Source organism: Zerene cesonia, chromosome 14 (genome assembly GCF_012273895.1).
Source record: "Zerene cesonia ecotype Mississippi chromosome 14, Zerene_cesonia_1.1, whole genome shotgun sequence".
Taxonomy (NCBI): Eukaryota; Metazoa; Arthropoda; class Insecta; order Lepidoptera; family Pieridae; genus Zerene; species Zerene cesonia.
Window position 1 is genome coordinate 5,271,703 of NC_052115.1, and position 19,346 is coordinate 5,291,048.

The 19,346-nt window shown below is 34.0% G+C and overlaps 1 protein-coding gene across 3 annotated transcripts in view; it reads left to right on the forward strand.

Moving 5' to 3' along the window:
• The first annotated feature begins 373 nt into the window (after positions 1-373).
• LOC119832013 (angiogenic factor with G patch and FHA domains 1-like) overlaps positions 374-19,346 on the forward strand; it is a 27,947-nt gene continuing 8,974 nt past the window's right edge. The window contains exons 1-10 of one of the 3 annotated variants that reach the window (XM_038355597.1): positions 374-757; positions 1,111-1,416; positions 1,810-1,956; positions 2,100-2,147; positions 2,231-2,447; positions 3,302-3,468; positions 3,990-4,118; positions 4,787-4,892; positions 5,227-5,431; positions 6,037-6,136. In XM_038355597.1, the coding sequence (XP_038211525.1) occupies positions 575-757; positions 1,111-1,416; positions 1,810-1,956; positions 2,100-2,147; positions 2,231-2,447; positions 3,302-3,468; positions 3,990-4,118; positions 4,787-4,892; positions 5,227-5,431; positions 6,037-6,136 (1,608 nt within the window). In that variant the 5' untranslated portion in view covers positions 374-574. Of the gene's footprint in view, positions 758-1,110; positions 1,417-1,809; positions 1,957-2,099; positions 2,176-2,230; positions 2,448-3,301; positions 3,469-3,989; positions 4,119-4,786; positions 4,893-5,226; positions 5,432-6,036; positions 6,137-19,346 lie in introns of all 3 variants that reach the window. The other 2 variants (XM_038355599.1, XM_038355598.1) reach the window with 2 other exon arrangements.

A 19,346-nucleotide genomic window follows, 5' to 3' on the forward strand; every position in this document is an offset into this window, starting at 1 on the left:
ATATTATAAATATGAAAGTTTAATTTTTGGATGTTTGTCCGTCAATTACGCTGAAACTACTGAACGGATAATGATGAAATTTGTTATACCGACAGGGTATGAGCTGACTTGGGTGATAGGATACTTTTTGTCGCGATCAAATGTTCCTTTGTGATAGAACAGGAATCTTGATATCCAGGCAGACCCGGAATGAGCGTCTAGTTATTTATTAAATTTTACCTACCCAGTTTTTCTCAAGCCAAATGCGTATGTACCTACCATAGTATTTTGTTATCTATGGTATGCACATATATATTTACATATTCTGTGCCTCTGCATCTTGTTATTGGCTCTACTGTCTACATGACAAGTGTCATTTGTCAAAATAAATGAATTCTTCTGTGATCTTCAAATGATTATTTTATTACAAATGCGTATTATTTTATGCTCCTAATAGAGTGCACCTTAATATAACAATGTAATTTAATCTACATTTTGAATGTTCATTCATGTTATCTTAAATTCACACAACATACTACAATTTTATTGTTAACTTTATCCGGCAAACAAAATAAACCCGAAAGGTGTCCTGAGAATGGAAATTCAGAAACAAAAGCTCCAAAAATCAAAGCCTCAGAGACAAGTATTTTGTGAAAGGAAACTTCGGGTCTCGTTAAAATACAGACCCGATATACTGAAACTAATTTTAAAACTGAAACTATGCTTGTCAAAGAAAAATATATTCATAAAAAAGCTCAAAAAAGAACTTGTCAAAAAGGTAAGTTAATTCATAGCTAAATATTATAATTTTGGAATTCAAACTCATGTGGGAGTTCAGCATGCTCCAGCTTAAATTGCATGCTTCTATATTTTGTTGGGTGAGTGGGAGTGCTCATATCCTTTTTCCGCTCTTTCCTATCCATTCATTTATTGTCTCTGTCATCTCCTACACTTACTCCTTTAAAATAAGCAGCGCTTTAGCAGAGTGGGCACTACCTATGTTACCTACCCAATGTTCAGTGGCGCTGGTGATCTTACCATCAGGCGAACTATCCAGCTCAGTTATATGTTATAAACAAACAAGCTTATTCTATACTTTAAACTAATTTCTACATACAAAAACATTTTCAGGCAAGTCAGAAACAAAAAGACACATTTAAAACCTGTGAAGTATCTACTCAAACTGATATAGAAAAAGGGGAGCAGAACAATATTTCTATCAATAATAGTAACTTGATTTCCAATGGAGCAATTGATGCTGATAAAGAAAGGGAGACTAAAGAGTCTGGGTGGGATTTGACCGAAGCTGATGGTCAAAAAAGTATAGCAGATCAAGTCAAAGAGGTTGCCCAATCTGCTATGCAGGAGTCTGGGATGGTCTATGTAGAATCGGCTGGAATGTACTATGATTATAAAACGGGATATTACTATAATTCTGTAGGTATTAACACATTTCTATTTAGAATGTTTATTGTTTTTACCAAAAAAATATTAAGAGGCATATATTACTATAACTCATTTTCCTCCTCTCTCAGCATGTTATACACCAGATTCAGTTTTCTGTGTCCTGCCAGATCAAGACATTTTTTTTGTGACTCCCAACTGGAAATCGAACCCAGGACCTCTAATTTTACAGACACATGCTACTACTGTACCAAATGTCATTATAAGTGTATTAAGTATACAGATTAATTAGTCATTCAATTAATAGCCTAGCATCCTTATTAAATGGCTCTATTTAAGTGATTCAAAAATGATATTGACAGTTAAAGCTTGCTGCCTTTTAAATTGTCAGTCCTGCAAATGATTCTGTTAATTTCCTTTTTTCAGGAACTTGGCCTATATTATCACTCTGATACAGGCTGCTATTATTATTACTCAGATGAAAAGAAGTCTTTTGTATTTCACTCTTACCCAGATAGAAGTGCTGAAGTTGCTGAACAAAGGGAAGCTAAGAAATCAAAGAAAAATAAAAGGGTAAATGTCTTTTTACATGTGCTTTATCTTTTATATATTAATAGAAATTGTTGATCTATAATCATGTCTTTAAAAAGTACTTAGTTGAAATAGATAAAAAAAAATGAAGCAGTCATTGTATATCAATATTTTTATTTTTTCAGGTCAGCAAATGTGATGATATAGAAAACCTGACGAAAAATCTCTCTCAGGTTTCACTCCGAGGCGTCAAAGCCTTAGGTAAATAGAATAGTAAAAGTAACTACATAATACCAACATTGACATTGTATTACAGGACAAAGAACCGAAACCTAAACGGAGGAAAAAAGATCGCAAAAAAGAAGTAAAACTTGAAAACGATGATTCAAAAACTGATGATAAAGAAGTTGTGAATGATAATCATGAAATTATTGAAAAAACTGAGTTAGAAGATGGGGAGTGCAGCGAGTCAAGTGAATCGGAGAGTGATGCAGATGAAGATGGTGCTAGTACTTCTACGGCTACTGATGATGGTAAATTGAACGAGTATTTAAATGGGTATTTATTCTATTGAAATAGTCTAGGATCCCACTGCAAAATGAGTGTAGGAGTAATGAAGATAATCAAAATTAAATTTTGAAATAAATTCGTAGGTAGGAGAATTCATTTATCATAAGGTACCAATTAATGATTGCCCGCCAGTATTATTAATTAAAATATTTTTAGTTGACTTTTAGACATAAATTTCGTTTGCATTTTATGAAAATAAAGCTTACAGCACTTTACAATAGTGTACTTGAAAGATTTGAAAAGGTACACTAAATAAATCTAAAGCCGTTATCTCTATGCAGCCAGGTGTAAACAGGTGTGAATTTGTTTAATCTGTTCGTTTATTCCATATTTTTATTTCATTTACATCACATTAAAGATAATTTTTTTCTGTACTTCATTTTATAAAGCTGCTTGTAAAAAAAGTTTCCTGACATTAAAGATGCTAGCTATTGAAAATAAAATGACAGAGAGAGAGTGCGCGACGCTACTGGTTAGACAAGAACGCTTAATATCAGCTGTACTATTTTGCAGCTCGTGATACGATAACTTACGTAATTTGAATAAGCCATCTGATGAGGAAAATTTACTTCAATCGAAGTCCAATGCGACCAGAGGCCCATATCCTGTCCCTTAGTCTTTTCCTTTATTTCCCTCGTCAATCCTCTCCTAATCCCTTTCCACTTTAAAGTCGGCAATCCATGTATAGAGGCGTAAGGTCTGCAATCGACCTTACGCCTCTCCAAATGTTCAGGAGTGGTAGTAGCGCTTATCATCAGGCGACCCACCAGCTCCATTGCCGACGATGACATAAAACAAAAACAACTTTTGTTCCCAGAATCGGTCGCAAAACATCATCCACCGTGCATGCGGATCATAGTGCGGGAGACGACGTTACCGAAACTGAAAGTCGGTAGTTTGTTCCTGATAACGAAAGATGGCGGCACTGTAGGAAGGGAGGGGGACCACCATGCCATTGTGCTACGCGATCAAAATGTATCAAGAGTAAGTTTCCTTTAATTATGAACTGACTGCAAATTCATAAAACATTTTTAAAAATCTGTGCGTGAAGATAAGAATCTTCATTATTCTTTATTCAATTTTTTCCTGGCGTTTCACTTATTGCGTATTATACTGGAATTGTCGATATAGTGAATTGTGTTTCGTTTTGCGTATCGCAATAAGGCATACGTTTGATAAATTATTAACACTTTTATTTATTGTTTATTATCTGTATTGTTTTATGAAAAGAATAGATTAAATGATTATTATTTTGAAGTACACTTTGAACTCGACTTATTTATAACAAACTGATTAGCTGTGGGGCGTGTCTAGCATGGCAGACAGTGATAATTCACTATTTTCTTAATCCAAAGCAGCTGTATATATAATACAATAAGATATTGATGTACATATATTTGAAAAACACTAACTTACAATATATTCATACAAATGTGTTTCTGTAACTGTTCCCTAACACTCATACTACAACAAGATATCAAATAATACTAAACATTGTATTTCAGAATCACTTAGACATAAAATACGACATGAATAAGCAAATCTATGCAGCTGTGGACCTCGGCTCTAAGAATGGATCAGTTTTGAATGGAGTAAGAATGTCGCCAAGTCAAGAAACAAGTGAACCGATGGAGGTAAATTTTTAGAAAATTAATCGCTAAATAGTATATATAAAACAAAGTCGGTCTCCGTCCTCTATGTATCTGTCTGCTTAGATCTTTAAAATTACGCAACAGATTTTGATGAGGTTTTTTTAATAGATTGAGCCATTCAAGAAGAAGGTTTATATGTTTAATTCGCACCCGTGCGAAGCCAGGGCGCGACGCTAGTATATGGGCATAAATGTGCAAAATCCTATGGATTCTTATTTGTTACCAGCTGCGCCCCGCGGTTTCACCCGCGTAAGTCCGTATCCCGTATGAATATCGGGATAAAAAGTTGCCTATATGTTATTCCAGTTGTCCAGCTGTCTACGTACCCAATTACATTGCAATCGGTTGAGTGGTTTTTGCGTGAAAGAGCAACAAACACATACACATCCTTACAAATTTTCGCATTTATAATTTTAGTAGGATAATGAAACATACACAATTTTGAGTCCTTAGTAAATATGAATAACAATTTCCTAAAGAAGTGATCATTTCTTGTTATATTACTATTTGCATTGGGTTTATTGCTTCATATTCTGATACCATGTTTGCAAAAAATGTACTCAGATATATACAGTAAAACTAAAATCTTAATAGGATAACTGAAATATAATGGTGTGTAGAAAAAAAAAAAAATCTATTATTTTCTTTAGATAGTACATGGCAGCACGCTACAGTTGGGCGAAACGAAACTTCTCTGCCACATACACCCCGGTACGGACACGTGTGGTCACTGCGAGCCCGGACTCATTATGGAACGTGAGTTTTTCTCCTTGTTAAAATCAAAGTTTTTTTTCTTTTTTTATATGTCATAGCGGGCAACTGAGCCGGAGGCCCATATCCTTTTCCTTACACTTCCCAGTCCTTTCCTTTATTGCTCTCGTCAATCCTTTCTTAATCCCTTTCCCATTTGAAATCGATAATCCAATCGAATCCAAATGTCCACGGGCGGTGGAAACGCTTACCATCAGGCAACCCACCATTGCCTACGATGACATAAAAAAGACCAATTATTAATAGACTGATAAAACAGAAGAACTATGTATAAAAGAATCAATTTTATCCTGCCCTCTCTTATTTCATCCAACTACAGACAAAGAGAAAGAGAAAATAGCCTACACACGCACGTGCAACGTGAAGCGGCAACACGAGCTCGAATTGGCTCGGCTCAAGAACAAATACGCGCCGAAACTGCTGGAAATAGACGAGATATCGTACCGAGATAGGGCACAAGCGAGAAGAGACAAGGTGGGATCTTCCCACCACGCTGAGAAGACGCAGAGCAGTGATATCAATACGTGAGTTTGATTTTTTTTTTTATGACAACACTCACGGTCCGCCCATGGTGCTTATATAGCATTTATTCGTCAATAAATGGGCTATCTAACACTGTGAGAAGTTTTCAAATCGAACCAGTTCCTGAGGTTAGCGCGGTCAGCTAAACAAACTCTTCAGTTTTATAATATTAGTATAAAAATCGCATTATTCGCTTGGACCTTTAAAATTGCGCAGCAGATTTTGTTTTTTTTTTTTATTTATAGATAGATTGATTCAAGAGGAAGGTTTCTATGTATAATAAAATACATTAAACTTCTTCGAAACTTATTGCGAGTAAAAGCTAGTAATATTATAAATGCGAAAGTGTGTTCGTTTATTTATTTTTCTCTCGCGACGTATAAATTGTGAAAATGTATTTTTATTTGACTTTTGAGTATATGTATAATAAATAAACATTTCGTAATTAAATACTTTAACGGATTTTAAACACTATTTATTCATTGCATTATTTATGAATAAATCGCGTTTAAAATCCGTTAAAAATTCTTTAATTTCCAAGCGTAAAATACTCGCGTATAATGAAACACAACAAAAAAAACTAAATCTATAAACATTTCTAATACAGGTTCATAGCACCAGAAAACAAGGGTTTCAAGCTGCTAGAGAAGATGGGCTGGTCGAAGGGCGAGGGGCTCGGGAAGGACAACCAAGGGGAGAAGGAACCGGTATGAGTAAATTCTTAAATATATCTACGAACAATTTCATAAGACAATAGCGTTTTATTACTTGTACTTTCTATTCTGTGGTTTAACTGTCATTGATATTTTATATTAACGTTAATTTCTACGATGTAGATTTTTTTTTATGTCACACTTTTAACATAAAACATAACTTAACATAACATAAAACACATAGATGTTTCGTTTTGACTTGACAATATCAATTGTGAGGTTATGATATTTACATATTATATTGGTAAACTAGCTTTCCGTCCGCGGCTTCGCCCATGTGGAATTCGGTTATATCGCTTTCATCTCCCTATTTCAACTCCTTCTACCATTTTTTTCGCGATAAAAATTATCCTATGTCCTTTCCCAAGTTCAGTTCTACCTTCATACCAAATTACAAAAAAAATTGGTTCAGTGGTTTAGGAGTGAAAGCGTAAAAGACAGACAGACAGAGTTACTTTCGCATGTATAATAATAGTAGGGATTATTTTAGACGCAAATAAAGCGGCGGTTTGCTATGTAACTTAGATATTCAAACCGCTTGTAGTGTGGCATTATTTAGAATATTAAAAAAACGACTAGATCACATATTTTTTGATATAATATTGTAAAAACAAATGATACCTCCGCAACTGAGACGCAGAAGTAACCCACACCGAATGTACACTCTACAGTCTAAACTACAAAAAAAATAAATAAAACAAAGCACTGAAGTCCTCCATCAAAACACGACAGTCGAGTACGAGTGAACCTAACGATGTGAATTATTATTTCTCCATTACCGTTTGACGTGACTAATTAGTCCGTCCGAAGGATATATTTAAGGTGCCCGCAAAAAATCGCAACAAAAAGACAAAAGGTAATCTCGATTCGGAGCCGCTTAATTTCGTTGCAATAATTTGCATCTCCTACTGTCTTGAGCGTTAAGGCGACACCGCTGCGTGCCGCACGATGTTAAGGGACAGTGTGTTCTTCTAGAATGTTCTGCGGTTTATTTATCGCGTTTTTAAATACTTGCGTAAATGTTGCGATGTTGTTCTGGATGTCACGGAATGCTTTCGTAATTGAAGCATTTTAATTTAAAAAAAAAGGTGTTGTAACTGTGGCATGTGGTTATTTTAATTATACCAAAAATCATATTTCTCTTGTTTTAATTAATAATTATATTGTAATTAATACCTTTTGCTGGACATGACTGTCTTATTATATTACTTTGCATTCATTCAGTGATAAAAATTCTAAGAGAAACCATTTACTAATCATATGTGTTTTGGTTTTTTCCTCGACCTGTCGAGTCCGCGCGATGATATGGCGCCTTAAGCCCATTTAATTACGTCTAATCTCAGTCACTTCGACCACGTATCGGATCGTTTATGCGCGCCATTAAATATTTTACATTCATTAACGCAAAATCATTTTTCAATGATTGTTTTATAAGTACAACGATTATTTTATCTTTAACGGCGAGACCCTAAAAGGAGTTTTTTATTCATTTTCGGTAATAACAGGCAGTCTGTAGGTCAAGCGGGCGTGGGCCTACCTGGTCATTTAAAACAATTTGCTTATTTTTTTTTTTGTCCGCGATTCGTATTAGGCTCGGGCGAATGACGGCTCGCCATTAACTCGTGGCCAGACGGTGACGTTCGGGACTCGCTGACTATATAATTATTGTGAGAGCTATAAAGCTATGGTTGTATGGGGCTGCGGGAATTACAAGCCATCGGGCGATACATGACTAAAATACAATACAACGGCTACCGTTCCTGGCTGGTTGAATTTGACAAGCGAACTTTCAAGGTTAAATGGAAAAATATGGAGGAACGTGAAATGTATTTAAGACTCTCGAAGTATGCTATATTATCTTGAAAACTAATGGATTTCATCGTATCACTACGTATGGTTGGTTTTTTTATGTCGTCTTGAGTGATGTAGGTAGGTTAGGTTAGCTATACTGCTCTGATAGTTATTACATTAATTGAAACATTGCATTAAATTGACGATTTATAACAGTAATATTAAGACTATGTAAGTAGTTTTATAGATTTATTGAGATTGAGAATTTAAACGTCCCACTGCATTGTATATCAGATTACTTTGAAGTCCGCCTCAGGGCATGTGTCCGGGCATCTGCCTGCCTGAATGGTAACCGCGACGTCTTGAAGCAGTACTGATTCCAATGCGGAAAAGTGTTTTTTTTTGTCGTGAATCTCGATGGAAGCCTGAAGGGTTACTACATCTTAGCACGAACGCATGGGTGAACTGAAGGTTCGGAAACTTCTACAAATATCTCTATTTCCCACACTGGAATTAGTATTGTTTTAAGTCCTCAAGTGTTAGTGTGTGTATATAAATAAGTATATGTATGTATAGGTGACTTATAACAAACGTTTTGCAAATGTCGGCACATAAATAAAACAGACTCCAAAATAACAATCACCTATGTGTCGCCTGTGACGTTCTTTAAGCAGTATTTTATATAAAACAATTGTATCTAAAATAATAATAATCAGTCATTTGTACCGATATATTAATGTGTTTCCAAAGTAAACTTTGGGTGGGTCTGCCTCGCGCACTAATACATTTTCTCACCGTATGTTTGCATTGTCTGTCATCAATCATCCCGTAAGGATTTTGGCTAATGAAATACTTTGCGTAGAGCGCGGCAACGCTGGGCCCGTGAGATATTTTCGGATGTTTGCTCCAACGTGATTGGAATTGCTTTCACTATAGCTTGATTGCCGAAATTATTTGTACAACGTTTTTAGAGTTAGTTTCTGTATCCCACTGTACCAATCCTTCTATCCTACTTCCTACTAATATCCTATTCTTCTAATAATATAAATGCGAAAGTTTGTAAGGATGTGTGTGCGTTTCTTGCTCTTTCACGCAAAAACTACTGAAGCGATTGCAATGAAATTTGGTACGTAGATAGCTGAACAACTGGAATAACATATAGGCAACACTTTATCCCGATATTCCTACGGGATACGGACTTTCGCAGGTGAAACCTCGGGGCGTAGCTAATAATTTATATTCTGTACCTGATAGCAGATATTATATTGTTTTCGCTTTTCATTTCTCAGTAGCTCTATTGTTACTGTAGTTTTTTTATTAATTGCGCATTTCAAAGACTAATGAATTGAATTGAACATTGCTCAATAAATCATTGAAATATATTTGAGTATTGGTATACAAAACGCCCATTCTATATTATACATGTTATTTTTACGTAGCTTCGATTACAAGGATCCAAAACTATTATTAATACGATTGTTAGTAATAAATCGCGTCTAACGACTATTTTTTTTCTTCTATTTCCCCTGTATGGAGCGTACGCGATGGTAGGTGGTATATAGTTAATGTTCAAATGCAAATGACACATAAAATATGGAGCAATTAGTTCTTATTATTCACATTTCTTATTACGTAAAGTTTAATAATCGTTTAACATTTAATACAAAAAAACAGTGTTTTATTTCAATGTGCGCAGACGCAACCTGATCCTTTGTCATTTATATCGCTCAACATATCATCCCTTAATGTCCTTGACAGCAGATGAATGTAAATTGCTTTTATAATGTTCCCTTAAATTATATTTAATGCTAATTTTTATGTTCTCAATAAAAAATATTAATGTTATGACTCCTATGGCTAATTTCGTATTATACTCTGTTGTGAGAATACAATTAATTATTTCGTTTTATGATTGTTTATGTATTTATTACTTGATTTATGGTAGCCTTTTATGGTTTTATTTTCTGAATTTTGTCCAATTTTCCTTTTATGTAACGGCAATTAACTTTTCTTGTTAAATTACCCAACTAATGCATATTTATATTTCTAAAAAAATAGAAAAAAAACCTAGCGCAGGATTTTTGCAAAAGTATGCCTTTCACATTTTCAACGAACCCATTTTAATATTATGACTTATTGAAATTCCAAAGTCGACTTGAAATAATAGAAATACCTCGAGAGCCGAGGCATGTAATTAGCAAGAAATAAATTGGATAATAATGGCCATAGAGTAAATAAAGCTCCGGCGCGGGACCGTTATATTTACCGAAGCGATTTAGTCATTTGTCGTGTGTCAGGCAACATTGTTGCCGATCACGTTTTGCACTTCATATTTCATCGTCCGACCAGATAATACTACGCCTGTCAAACTTTACAACACCTTTTATCACGCACCGATGGCGTATTTGTGAAAAAAAATGCACGTAAAAAGCCGTCGGTGCTTATAAATGCACTCCCCGTTAGTAACGATGTAAACGGCGCTCATTTTTGTGGTTAATTTTTTTTTTGTTTTCGATGTTTTAGTGGCCTGCTTTTCTAATAATCACACTCATTATGGTCTCGGCTAATGAGTGATATGCGACTGCTTAGAATGCGTCCATGTCTAATTAACAACGTCAAAAGATTTTTATTTTTTACTATAGCTTCAGCATAAGATAATAGAAGATTTTTTTTTTAATAATTTAGAGAGCGTAAATTGGTTAGACTAAGAAAAAACTATGATACCTACTAGTAGATTTACTTATTTAATTAAATATGGTTCCAACTGTTTTTTCTGGTATACATTTTTTTTTTTAATTTTCAACGAGTGAACTCCTTGGCTTAAACATTAAGCTTTCACGATATGATTAGAAATAAAAGACTTTTGAACGTACTTCAAACGCGATTCATTCATTATACTATAAAGAACTGGATTCAAGTCCACAAGGTTATAAGAAATCGATCTAGCAACTATTAATGTTGAGAATCACCGGTCCAGACGTCCACCATAAAACCATAATATGCATTAAGTTACTTGTGCACAATATAAGTAAATTATTCTAGAGATTAGATGACGGAGGTATAACCCGAGACACGTGTTTTAGCGCTTGCGGTTGCATCAGGCATTCTTTGTGAGATCGAATTAAGATAAAAAACTCGCATATAATATATTACGTTTATTAGACTTCGGGCCTTATGCGGATCCGTTTATCTAAAAGTATTACACGCCGCAATTTACGTTGTACAGATAAATATAGCTAGCTGTGCGCGTTTTCACATACGGTCGAAGCCGCGGGGAAGAGCGAGTATTTTAATAGCCAAGTGTTATTCTGGTATATAAGCTACATCACTGCTAAGTATCATCAAAATCTGTTCTGTAGTTCGAGCGTGAAAGAGTAACTAACATACATCCAGCATGCACACATCTATATATTAACTAGGATTCAATTGCCTAATGCAAACAAATGGTAAAATAATTGATTGGATTATGCGTATTTATTATTTTCATGAAAATTATTTACTACATTTAATTAAGGGTTTCAGACATAAATTTATATATTAATATATTAATTTTTCGTCATAAGGTTTGCTCGGTATAACCTCTATTCGCTTACCATGCGAATATCCGCTTGGTTCTTATTTCCATATGTTAACCCATCAACTCACAATTCAACTCACAACAAAAAATGGTACCCACATTACCAACTTCAAATTAACCAGGCCAGGTTATAATTCATCCACCGTCTCGTGGATATTTGTCGAGTTCCTTTACAAGTCATAAGACTCGAAATCTCAATCTGCGCTGGCCCTTAACCCGTCTGCATGTTACTTGTCATGCACTTTTGCATGTCGCGATGAGTTTGCACACTCAGCGTTATATAATTGACACGGTGCGACACCGACACGACAGCTCCGATATTGGATTTTGTCGTAGAAGATAGTTTCGCTGCGATAGATAGGGTCTATAGTGATAGAGGACACAACTGTACATTGAATCTTCGTGGTATGTCTGTGCATTATTATAATTCATTGATTTATGTACTATGTAGCATAATGTGTTTTTAACTGTATACTAGCGTGATTTAGTTTGTTCAGGCTTAAGATAACAAACGAAAAAAATCAAATCTATACGATGATATCTTCATTTCAATGTCTTAGCATAATAATACAGACTTTCACCTTCTTTTTACTCTAAAAGAATAGTTTTTTTACATGTATCATCTCGACTAATATAAACTCGAGACTTCTGTATATATTATCAAGCTTCTATTTCGTTCAGTGTATGCAAATTGTTTTTAACGAACACGCGAAAATGCAATATAGCAAAATTGTTCGACATCGTCCGTACAAACATCCACACCACATGGAAGGATTTATTATAGACTACATTTAGACTATAACTTGCTTACATCGCAATTTACGATGATGACGTATTATGTGGCTTTTCTAAAGCCTAAATTATATGCATCTGCACGACCGCTCTTATCGTAAAGTGTATAACTTTATGTACGAATATGTTATATGCGACTGTGCAATGAATCTAAAAGTTTCTATTATACTTCGATTGGGACTCTGATAAATAAGCACCTATATCTTTTACTGGAAAGTATTCGTCTTATTTTAATGGTTATTTATTATCTTGTATTTTCTTTTTATTATTATGCAAGTTATGGAATAATTCAAGAGAACTTTTGCAAAGTTTTACGGACTTGGTACATCTTTTGAATTTTAGCTGAATAATCTAATCTTATATGTAAAATAATCACTTCAATTTCAAAACGATATATGTAATAAGAAATAAATTCACATGACTGTCTAGATTCTAGACAGAATAACATTCTATGAATCCTAATAGAAGATTCATTGATAGCGAATTTCTACGACTAGTCTCTAATGTTCAATGAATGTTTCCTTCGATTCTTTAGCAAATTAGTTGTATCTGAAATCGTGGCATGTTAAGGGCGGTTGTAAGAGGTCGCTCTGCCGCCTCGGTCGCGCACACCAAACAAATGTGAGTGTTGTGTCAACAGCGTGGACACTGCTCACTTTACGTTAATGTGTTTGGAATCGACGTACGTTCGCTGGCTAAATTAAATATTCACCTATTTGTATGGGTGCACAAATGGAGGAGACGATTTTTATATGGCTTATATGTGAGAAGGTATTGATGGAAACGGTGACTGTATTCAAATATGTTACCTAAAAATATGGTTTTTGAAAACCCGCCTAAAACTTCTATTAAAATAAAGCGCAAATGTTATGTGGAAAGTTAATTCACTATCGGCATACTGAACTAAAATTTTCCATATAAGTATAACCGGTTTGATTGATATCTAATTGACTTATTGACTCGCACAATCAATAAATAATAGGTAAGACCTGGGATGGTGCAGGAAGTAATCATACAATGGAATTTAGTTTGTCATAGATGTACTGTGTACATAGTAATTTATAAAGTGCTCAATGATTCTAAGAGTTATGAAATAAAAGCAAATAACTGTCTTCGATATTATTATATTTATGGTATTTTTAAAGCAATCCCCATACATAATTATATTATTACTAAGCGATCCGCCCCGGCTCCGCCCGTGGTACATAATATGCAGTGCATACATACTAGATAGACAACGGTGAATAATTTTTAAAGTCTATTCATAAATTCCTCAAATTAGCGTGTTCATGCAAACATACAAACACACTTTTAATTTTATTTTATTAGTATATATATAGATTTACAAATGTGCGTAGTGAATAATAAACCCTAATTACTTAAACTTTATACTAACGTGGTATAGGAGATAGGCATTTCCACGAATGTCGAGAGGAAGTTGAGGACAAATACCGACAAACACATGTGTCATCACATTCAGTTCCTTTATTACTTCTATAGTCGTTTATATATACAGCGTGTTGATGTCTTTAAAAATATCTCGATCTATTTATATTACATCAAGGCAACGAATGAACCATTTATTGTATTCATCAATCAGTACACACGTTTGGAATTTAAATTAAATGAAAATGCAGACTATAATAATTAAAAACACTATTGTAAACTGTTAAAGAAGGAATTTTTAACTTTAGCACCTATGCTTGTATGTAACCGGCTCTTTATGATTAGATTTTGACCCACTTTAAGCGTGATTTAATTCAGATTTTGCACTTACCAAGGATCAGTGACAATATGATAATTTCACGGGTTAAATATTATCCTAATTGGGATTAAATAATTTACTTACGTAATACTTTGTATAACAAAAATCGAGAGAGACAATTTAGTTGATTCTATCAATTAAACGTCAAATTAAATATTTTTTAAAATATTCACTATTATTACATAAATTTTATAATTTATCAACTTTCATTAATTAATTATCAATTGTTTTACTAGATTCTTCCAAAATCATCTTAATAGATAATTCATTTTTTATTTGTACAAAATTGTATACCTACAATTGATGAAATATATAAATTTTAAATGTTCCCATACAACATTTACAATTGCATCGTTCAATGTAGCAATGAATTCCAAACGACGTATTTTTCACTGAGCAATTATGCGCAGATGGACTAAAGAGGCCGGCGAGTCTTACTCAGATTTTACTGCATGTCCTATTTAATTACTCGTGGCACATACTGCAGGATATATAATTCCGCCGGGCCGTGTAATGTTTCGCCTGTTATGTTCTATTAGATGTGTACCATTAACTAATGAGTTCATGATCGTGAGATGAAATTTCATCTGGAATGCGTTCATACGCACCTTGCAGTGGTGTTTTTTTTTTCAATTAATTTTTAAATGGCCAACGCGGCGGCGTCATGTGGTGTATAACATTGTTGCCTTAATTTATTTGAAAAAAAAAAAAAACATAATTAGTAATGGAACGAATTCGGTGTTCATACTATTGATCAATTAAAATGATCGCTTAACAGTTTGGAACAAAAAATGTAATATTAATACTAAAATACATTTTTATCACCAAATAATGTTTTTGAAAAGGCTGTCATTTCAGAATCAAAGAAACACACCTCCGTTTTATGGACACATAGATTTTAACAAGCACTTAACCCCTTTTCTGTGTGTTGCTCGAACCACGTTTATGATGTGTACTTGCGTATGAAATTAAATACACAAACAGTTAAACATTAAAATTATACCCGTGTACGATAACATTTTGTTTGGATATGAAAGGTCCAAGTGTGATCCTAACCCTGATTCGCCGTTTAAAATCATTGTATATTGTGGTTGAATTTTGTATTCGTATTAAAATTCCGGAAAGTTCTACCGACGAGATTACAAATATCTAATAGCTTTCAGTATATCATCAATGCTTTCGATGCAATTGTTGAAGACATTCAACTTACTTTTAAAACTCCGCTTTTCTTTAGTTTCCTTCTCGGGTAAAACGTAATCAAAAAATATATCCAACACATCCTCCTAATCCTACTAATATTATAAATGCGAAAGGTTATAAGGATGTGTGTGCGTTTGTTGCTCTTTCACGCAAAAACTACTGAACCGATTGCAATGAAATTTGGTACGCAGACAGCTGGACAATTGGAATAACATATAGGCAACTTTTTATCCCGATATCCCTACGGGATACGGACTTACGCGGGTGAAACCGCGGGGCGCAGCTAGTAGGCTATATTTTTGATTAGATTCTACCCGAGTACAACCAGTAAAGCCTAGCCTAGCAGCTAATATTGGATATATCGAGTCTTTTATCCAAATTAATCAGAGAAACCGCTTATACTAGATGGTATGTTAAAATCACAACAGCACTTTTAGTTGCCACATCTCACATACGTCACGTTTCGCCGGTTAGGAATAATAACAATGCTTAGATAAAATCTAGCTCTCGACAATCGTCGACATAAAGTAAGTATTAGTTGAGTGCAGTCGTATGCAAGCTCTTCAGTTAATGAACTTATGTGAATGGTATAGCAAATGTGTTTGTTACAGTACGGAGGGTATGTCGCGACTTGAGAACCGTTTGAGTGTCTACTGTCTAGGACGGTTTCGAATACGTTGGATGATAATCTCCGAATGCGTCGGTTAGTCTGTCCCACACACGAGCAAATATTACCAATTTTTTATATTTTTATTTATATATTTATTGTTTAATAGAGCAGCGCTTGACCACGATCTCGCCCGATGGTTAGCTAAGATGTGGCACTAAGATGGAAAGCGCTGCAAAAAGAAACAGCTGGATGGGAAATATTGTATTTTTGAGCGTGTAGTTTGACCGGACTCATATACAATACCAATAAATATTTTTTTCCATTTGCCTAGGCCCAGGTCAGCAATTGATAACAAAGAATTTTCAAAACGTTTTTCTAGTTATCTGCTTTTAGTTTTATAAAAATAGGAAAAATAGGATACCTACTTTCGTTGTTGCTCTAAAATTGATTAAAAAATACGTAACTAGAAAGAAGTCTTGTACGTACCCTACGGAAGAAAAAAAAAATTTAGTTATTTTGATTATAAAGTACGAAATATGAATCTTCATCAAAGAGTATAAAATTTACCGACACTTAAGGGAAATATTTGCTTGATTGTAAGTTAAAAGAAAACAAAAAACACGAAGGAAATAAAATTGAGAATTATTTTTCCCAAACATCCTCAATAATAGCCATGTCCCACGGTTTCACCCACGTCGTACATGTTATATAGCCTCCCTCCATAATTGGAATGTCTAACACTGATATAATTTTTTAAATAGACCTGGTAGTTCCTGAGAATAGCGCTTTCAAACAATCAGCTTATATTCAGCTTCAGCTTATAACCCTAGTATGGATTCCTAAGTGACAGATAAAATTTTTACTAATATACCTAGTATCCAGACGATCGTGGCGAATCCTGAGCGGAATTAAATCTAGAACTTATAAATTTCATACAAATTTAGCAAATTGTTCTGAGTGAGACTTCAAATGGTGACTCGACCGCAGAGTGCAAAATTTTGTAATGTGTTTAATGATGCCTAGCGACGGTAAACTTGCGAACGCTTGTACCTACGTGGTCTCCACTGCCCCATACAAATTACACGTGCCAAAATTCACATAAACCCGATACAACATTGTGCTAAAACACATACAATGTTGCCGAACGGGCAGATAGCCTGAACCTTTACATATGAAAAGCGGACGCGTGGTCTTTTATTTTTTTTTTATAATAAAAGCGGGTCCCATCCCACGCCCGCTGACAATAAACTTTATTTTGGGACTTCAAAATGCGAGTCTTAAAATTTTGCGCATTTTTTCCTTTTACTGAAACTGCACAACCGGTTCAGAGAGAATAAAATGAAAAAGTTAAATCTTGAACAAATGCTTTCATCAATCCAGATTTGACTTCATTTCGTTTCGATGTTATTAGGACGTGTATTATAATGAATATTGTATGCATTATTTTAGATTTTATCTGATTTTATCTTGAGTTTATAAAACCGGCTTATTCTTGCCTTCTGTAATTATGTATATAAGAATATATTTTCCCAGTCGCGGGATCGCCCGCGTAAATGATATTTTTCTTTTAATCCTAATGTCATAGTTAACCATTAGACTTGCGTTACTTCAGTTACGTCGTATTTCATCAACTAGATGCCCGGGAAACTGGATCAGTGGAAAGCGTTCACTGGTTTAGCCGTTCCAAAGTTTAACCGAAACATACAGACAGATAAAAATTTGTAAAAAAAAGAGACTATTGTTAAAGTTTCCGTGTTCACATCTTCATTTCATATACATTTAGTAAAAAGCGGTTATTTTATTATAAAAGTAATTACGATTATTAAGATATTTATTGGCATGCAAAATATGGTTTATATATTTTATGGTTTATTATTTTTATATTTGGTTAACAATCTAAATTCATGAATTATTTGCCTTAATAGTCAGACATTTTAAAAATACTTAAAAAATTTAGCGACGGTTAAATGGTTTTCAATTATCTTTTATTAATCATCAAATTATTGATTAGCTTCTAATTACAGCGACCTTTTGCGATACATAAATTATAGTATTTTATTATAAGTCCTTAATTCGAATTAAAATAAGTCATCATGTGCACAAATGTGACCTAACTAAATATTAAGAAATAACGTAGCAATAATTTATATGTGTATCTATTACGTAGCCGATAAATATGTAAATATCAAATGCATTGTGATCGTTCGATTAATATTATCCAATAAGTATAGGTAAATTGTAATGACACAGAATGCCTACGCAATCCTAACCTGCATTTATAAACACCATTTTTATTTCAAGTAATATTTGATCGCAATTTAGTTCAATTATGCAGACTATAGCAACACATGTCCACATTTTTAATGCTGCTCCAATTAATAAAATGTCATTTTTAATCTATATCAAAAAGGTTCTTATGTATAATCACAGCCATTTAAATATAGAACTCCATTATTTGTAACTACAAGATCGCAATGTTTAAATTCGTTAAATTTTATTTGCTCGTTCAATAAAAATATTCCTCTGGCAGTAAAATAATAACAAAAGGCTTATAAAAGCGCGAACGCAGACGGACATTTAAAAATTCATGTATTTTCAAGTTCACCTTGGTTTGTATTGCAGATAAAGAGGCCGCTACAGCATTAACGACCTTTTCAGTGTAATCTCATACAGATATTTTCTATAAACCCGCCCGCGCAACTCATTTTACGTTTAATTTATGAATGAAATAGTATAAAAACGTTGTCATATACATTTCGCGTTTCTGTCGTGAACTTTACGTGTTTTAGCCCGTTATCTGTGTTTTAAACGTGCAAAATATTGTCACGATGTACTCGAATTGAATTTTTACGATTGGCCTTTATCGATATTACAGTCGTATGGATAAACGTGGGATGCGATGCGTAACCAACTCAACAGCGGTCGCGTATCATCGACTTATCTATTCTTTAAACGACTGTTATATATGCGAATAAAATAGCACTTTTATTGCGATTGAGTGGATACAATATCAGTATTATATGAATTTAATAATGTTGGTGATTTTGTTTTCGCAGTACAGTATGACGAGTATGTCTGTCAAGTTGAATCTTAGAATATTTAAAGATGAAAGCTACGTACAATCTACGCTGTTACATCGACTTTATAAATTTCAGACCGTTGCTTATATTGGAAAATAAATATAAATTTACGTAATTAAATACAATTTAAAAGTTCATTAGGTTTTGCATTTGGAGAAGAAACAATAGCATTCGTTTCCCAATTTAAAGATCGTACATATTTACCAAATGAATAAGATAGGTATTTTTGTGTACGCATTTTAAGTCTAGCTTTTTTTCAATTGCCTTGACTGCACTAGAGCCAGGGTATGATAAAGTGTATGTATTGTGCTAACTACACTGGTCGTCAAAAAAATCGGCCCACCTTCATTTTGTATACTAACTATCGATTGTTTCACAAATAAATCATT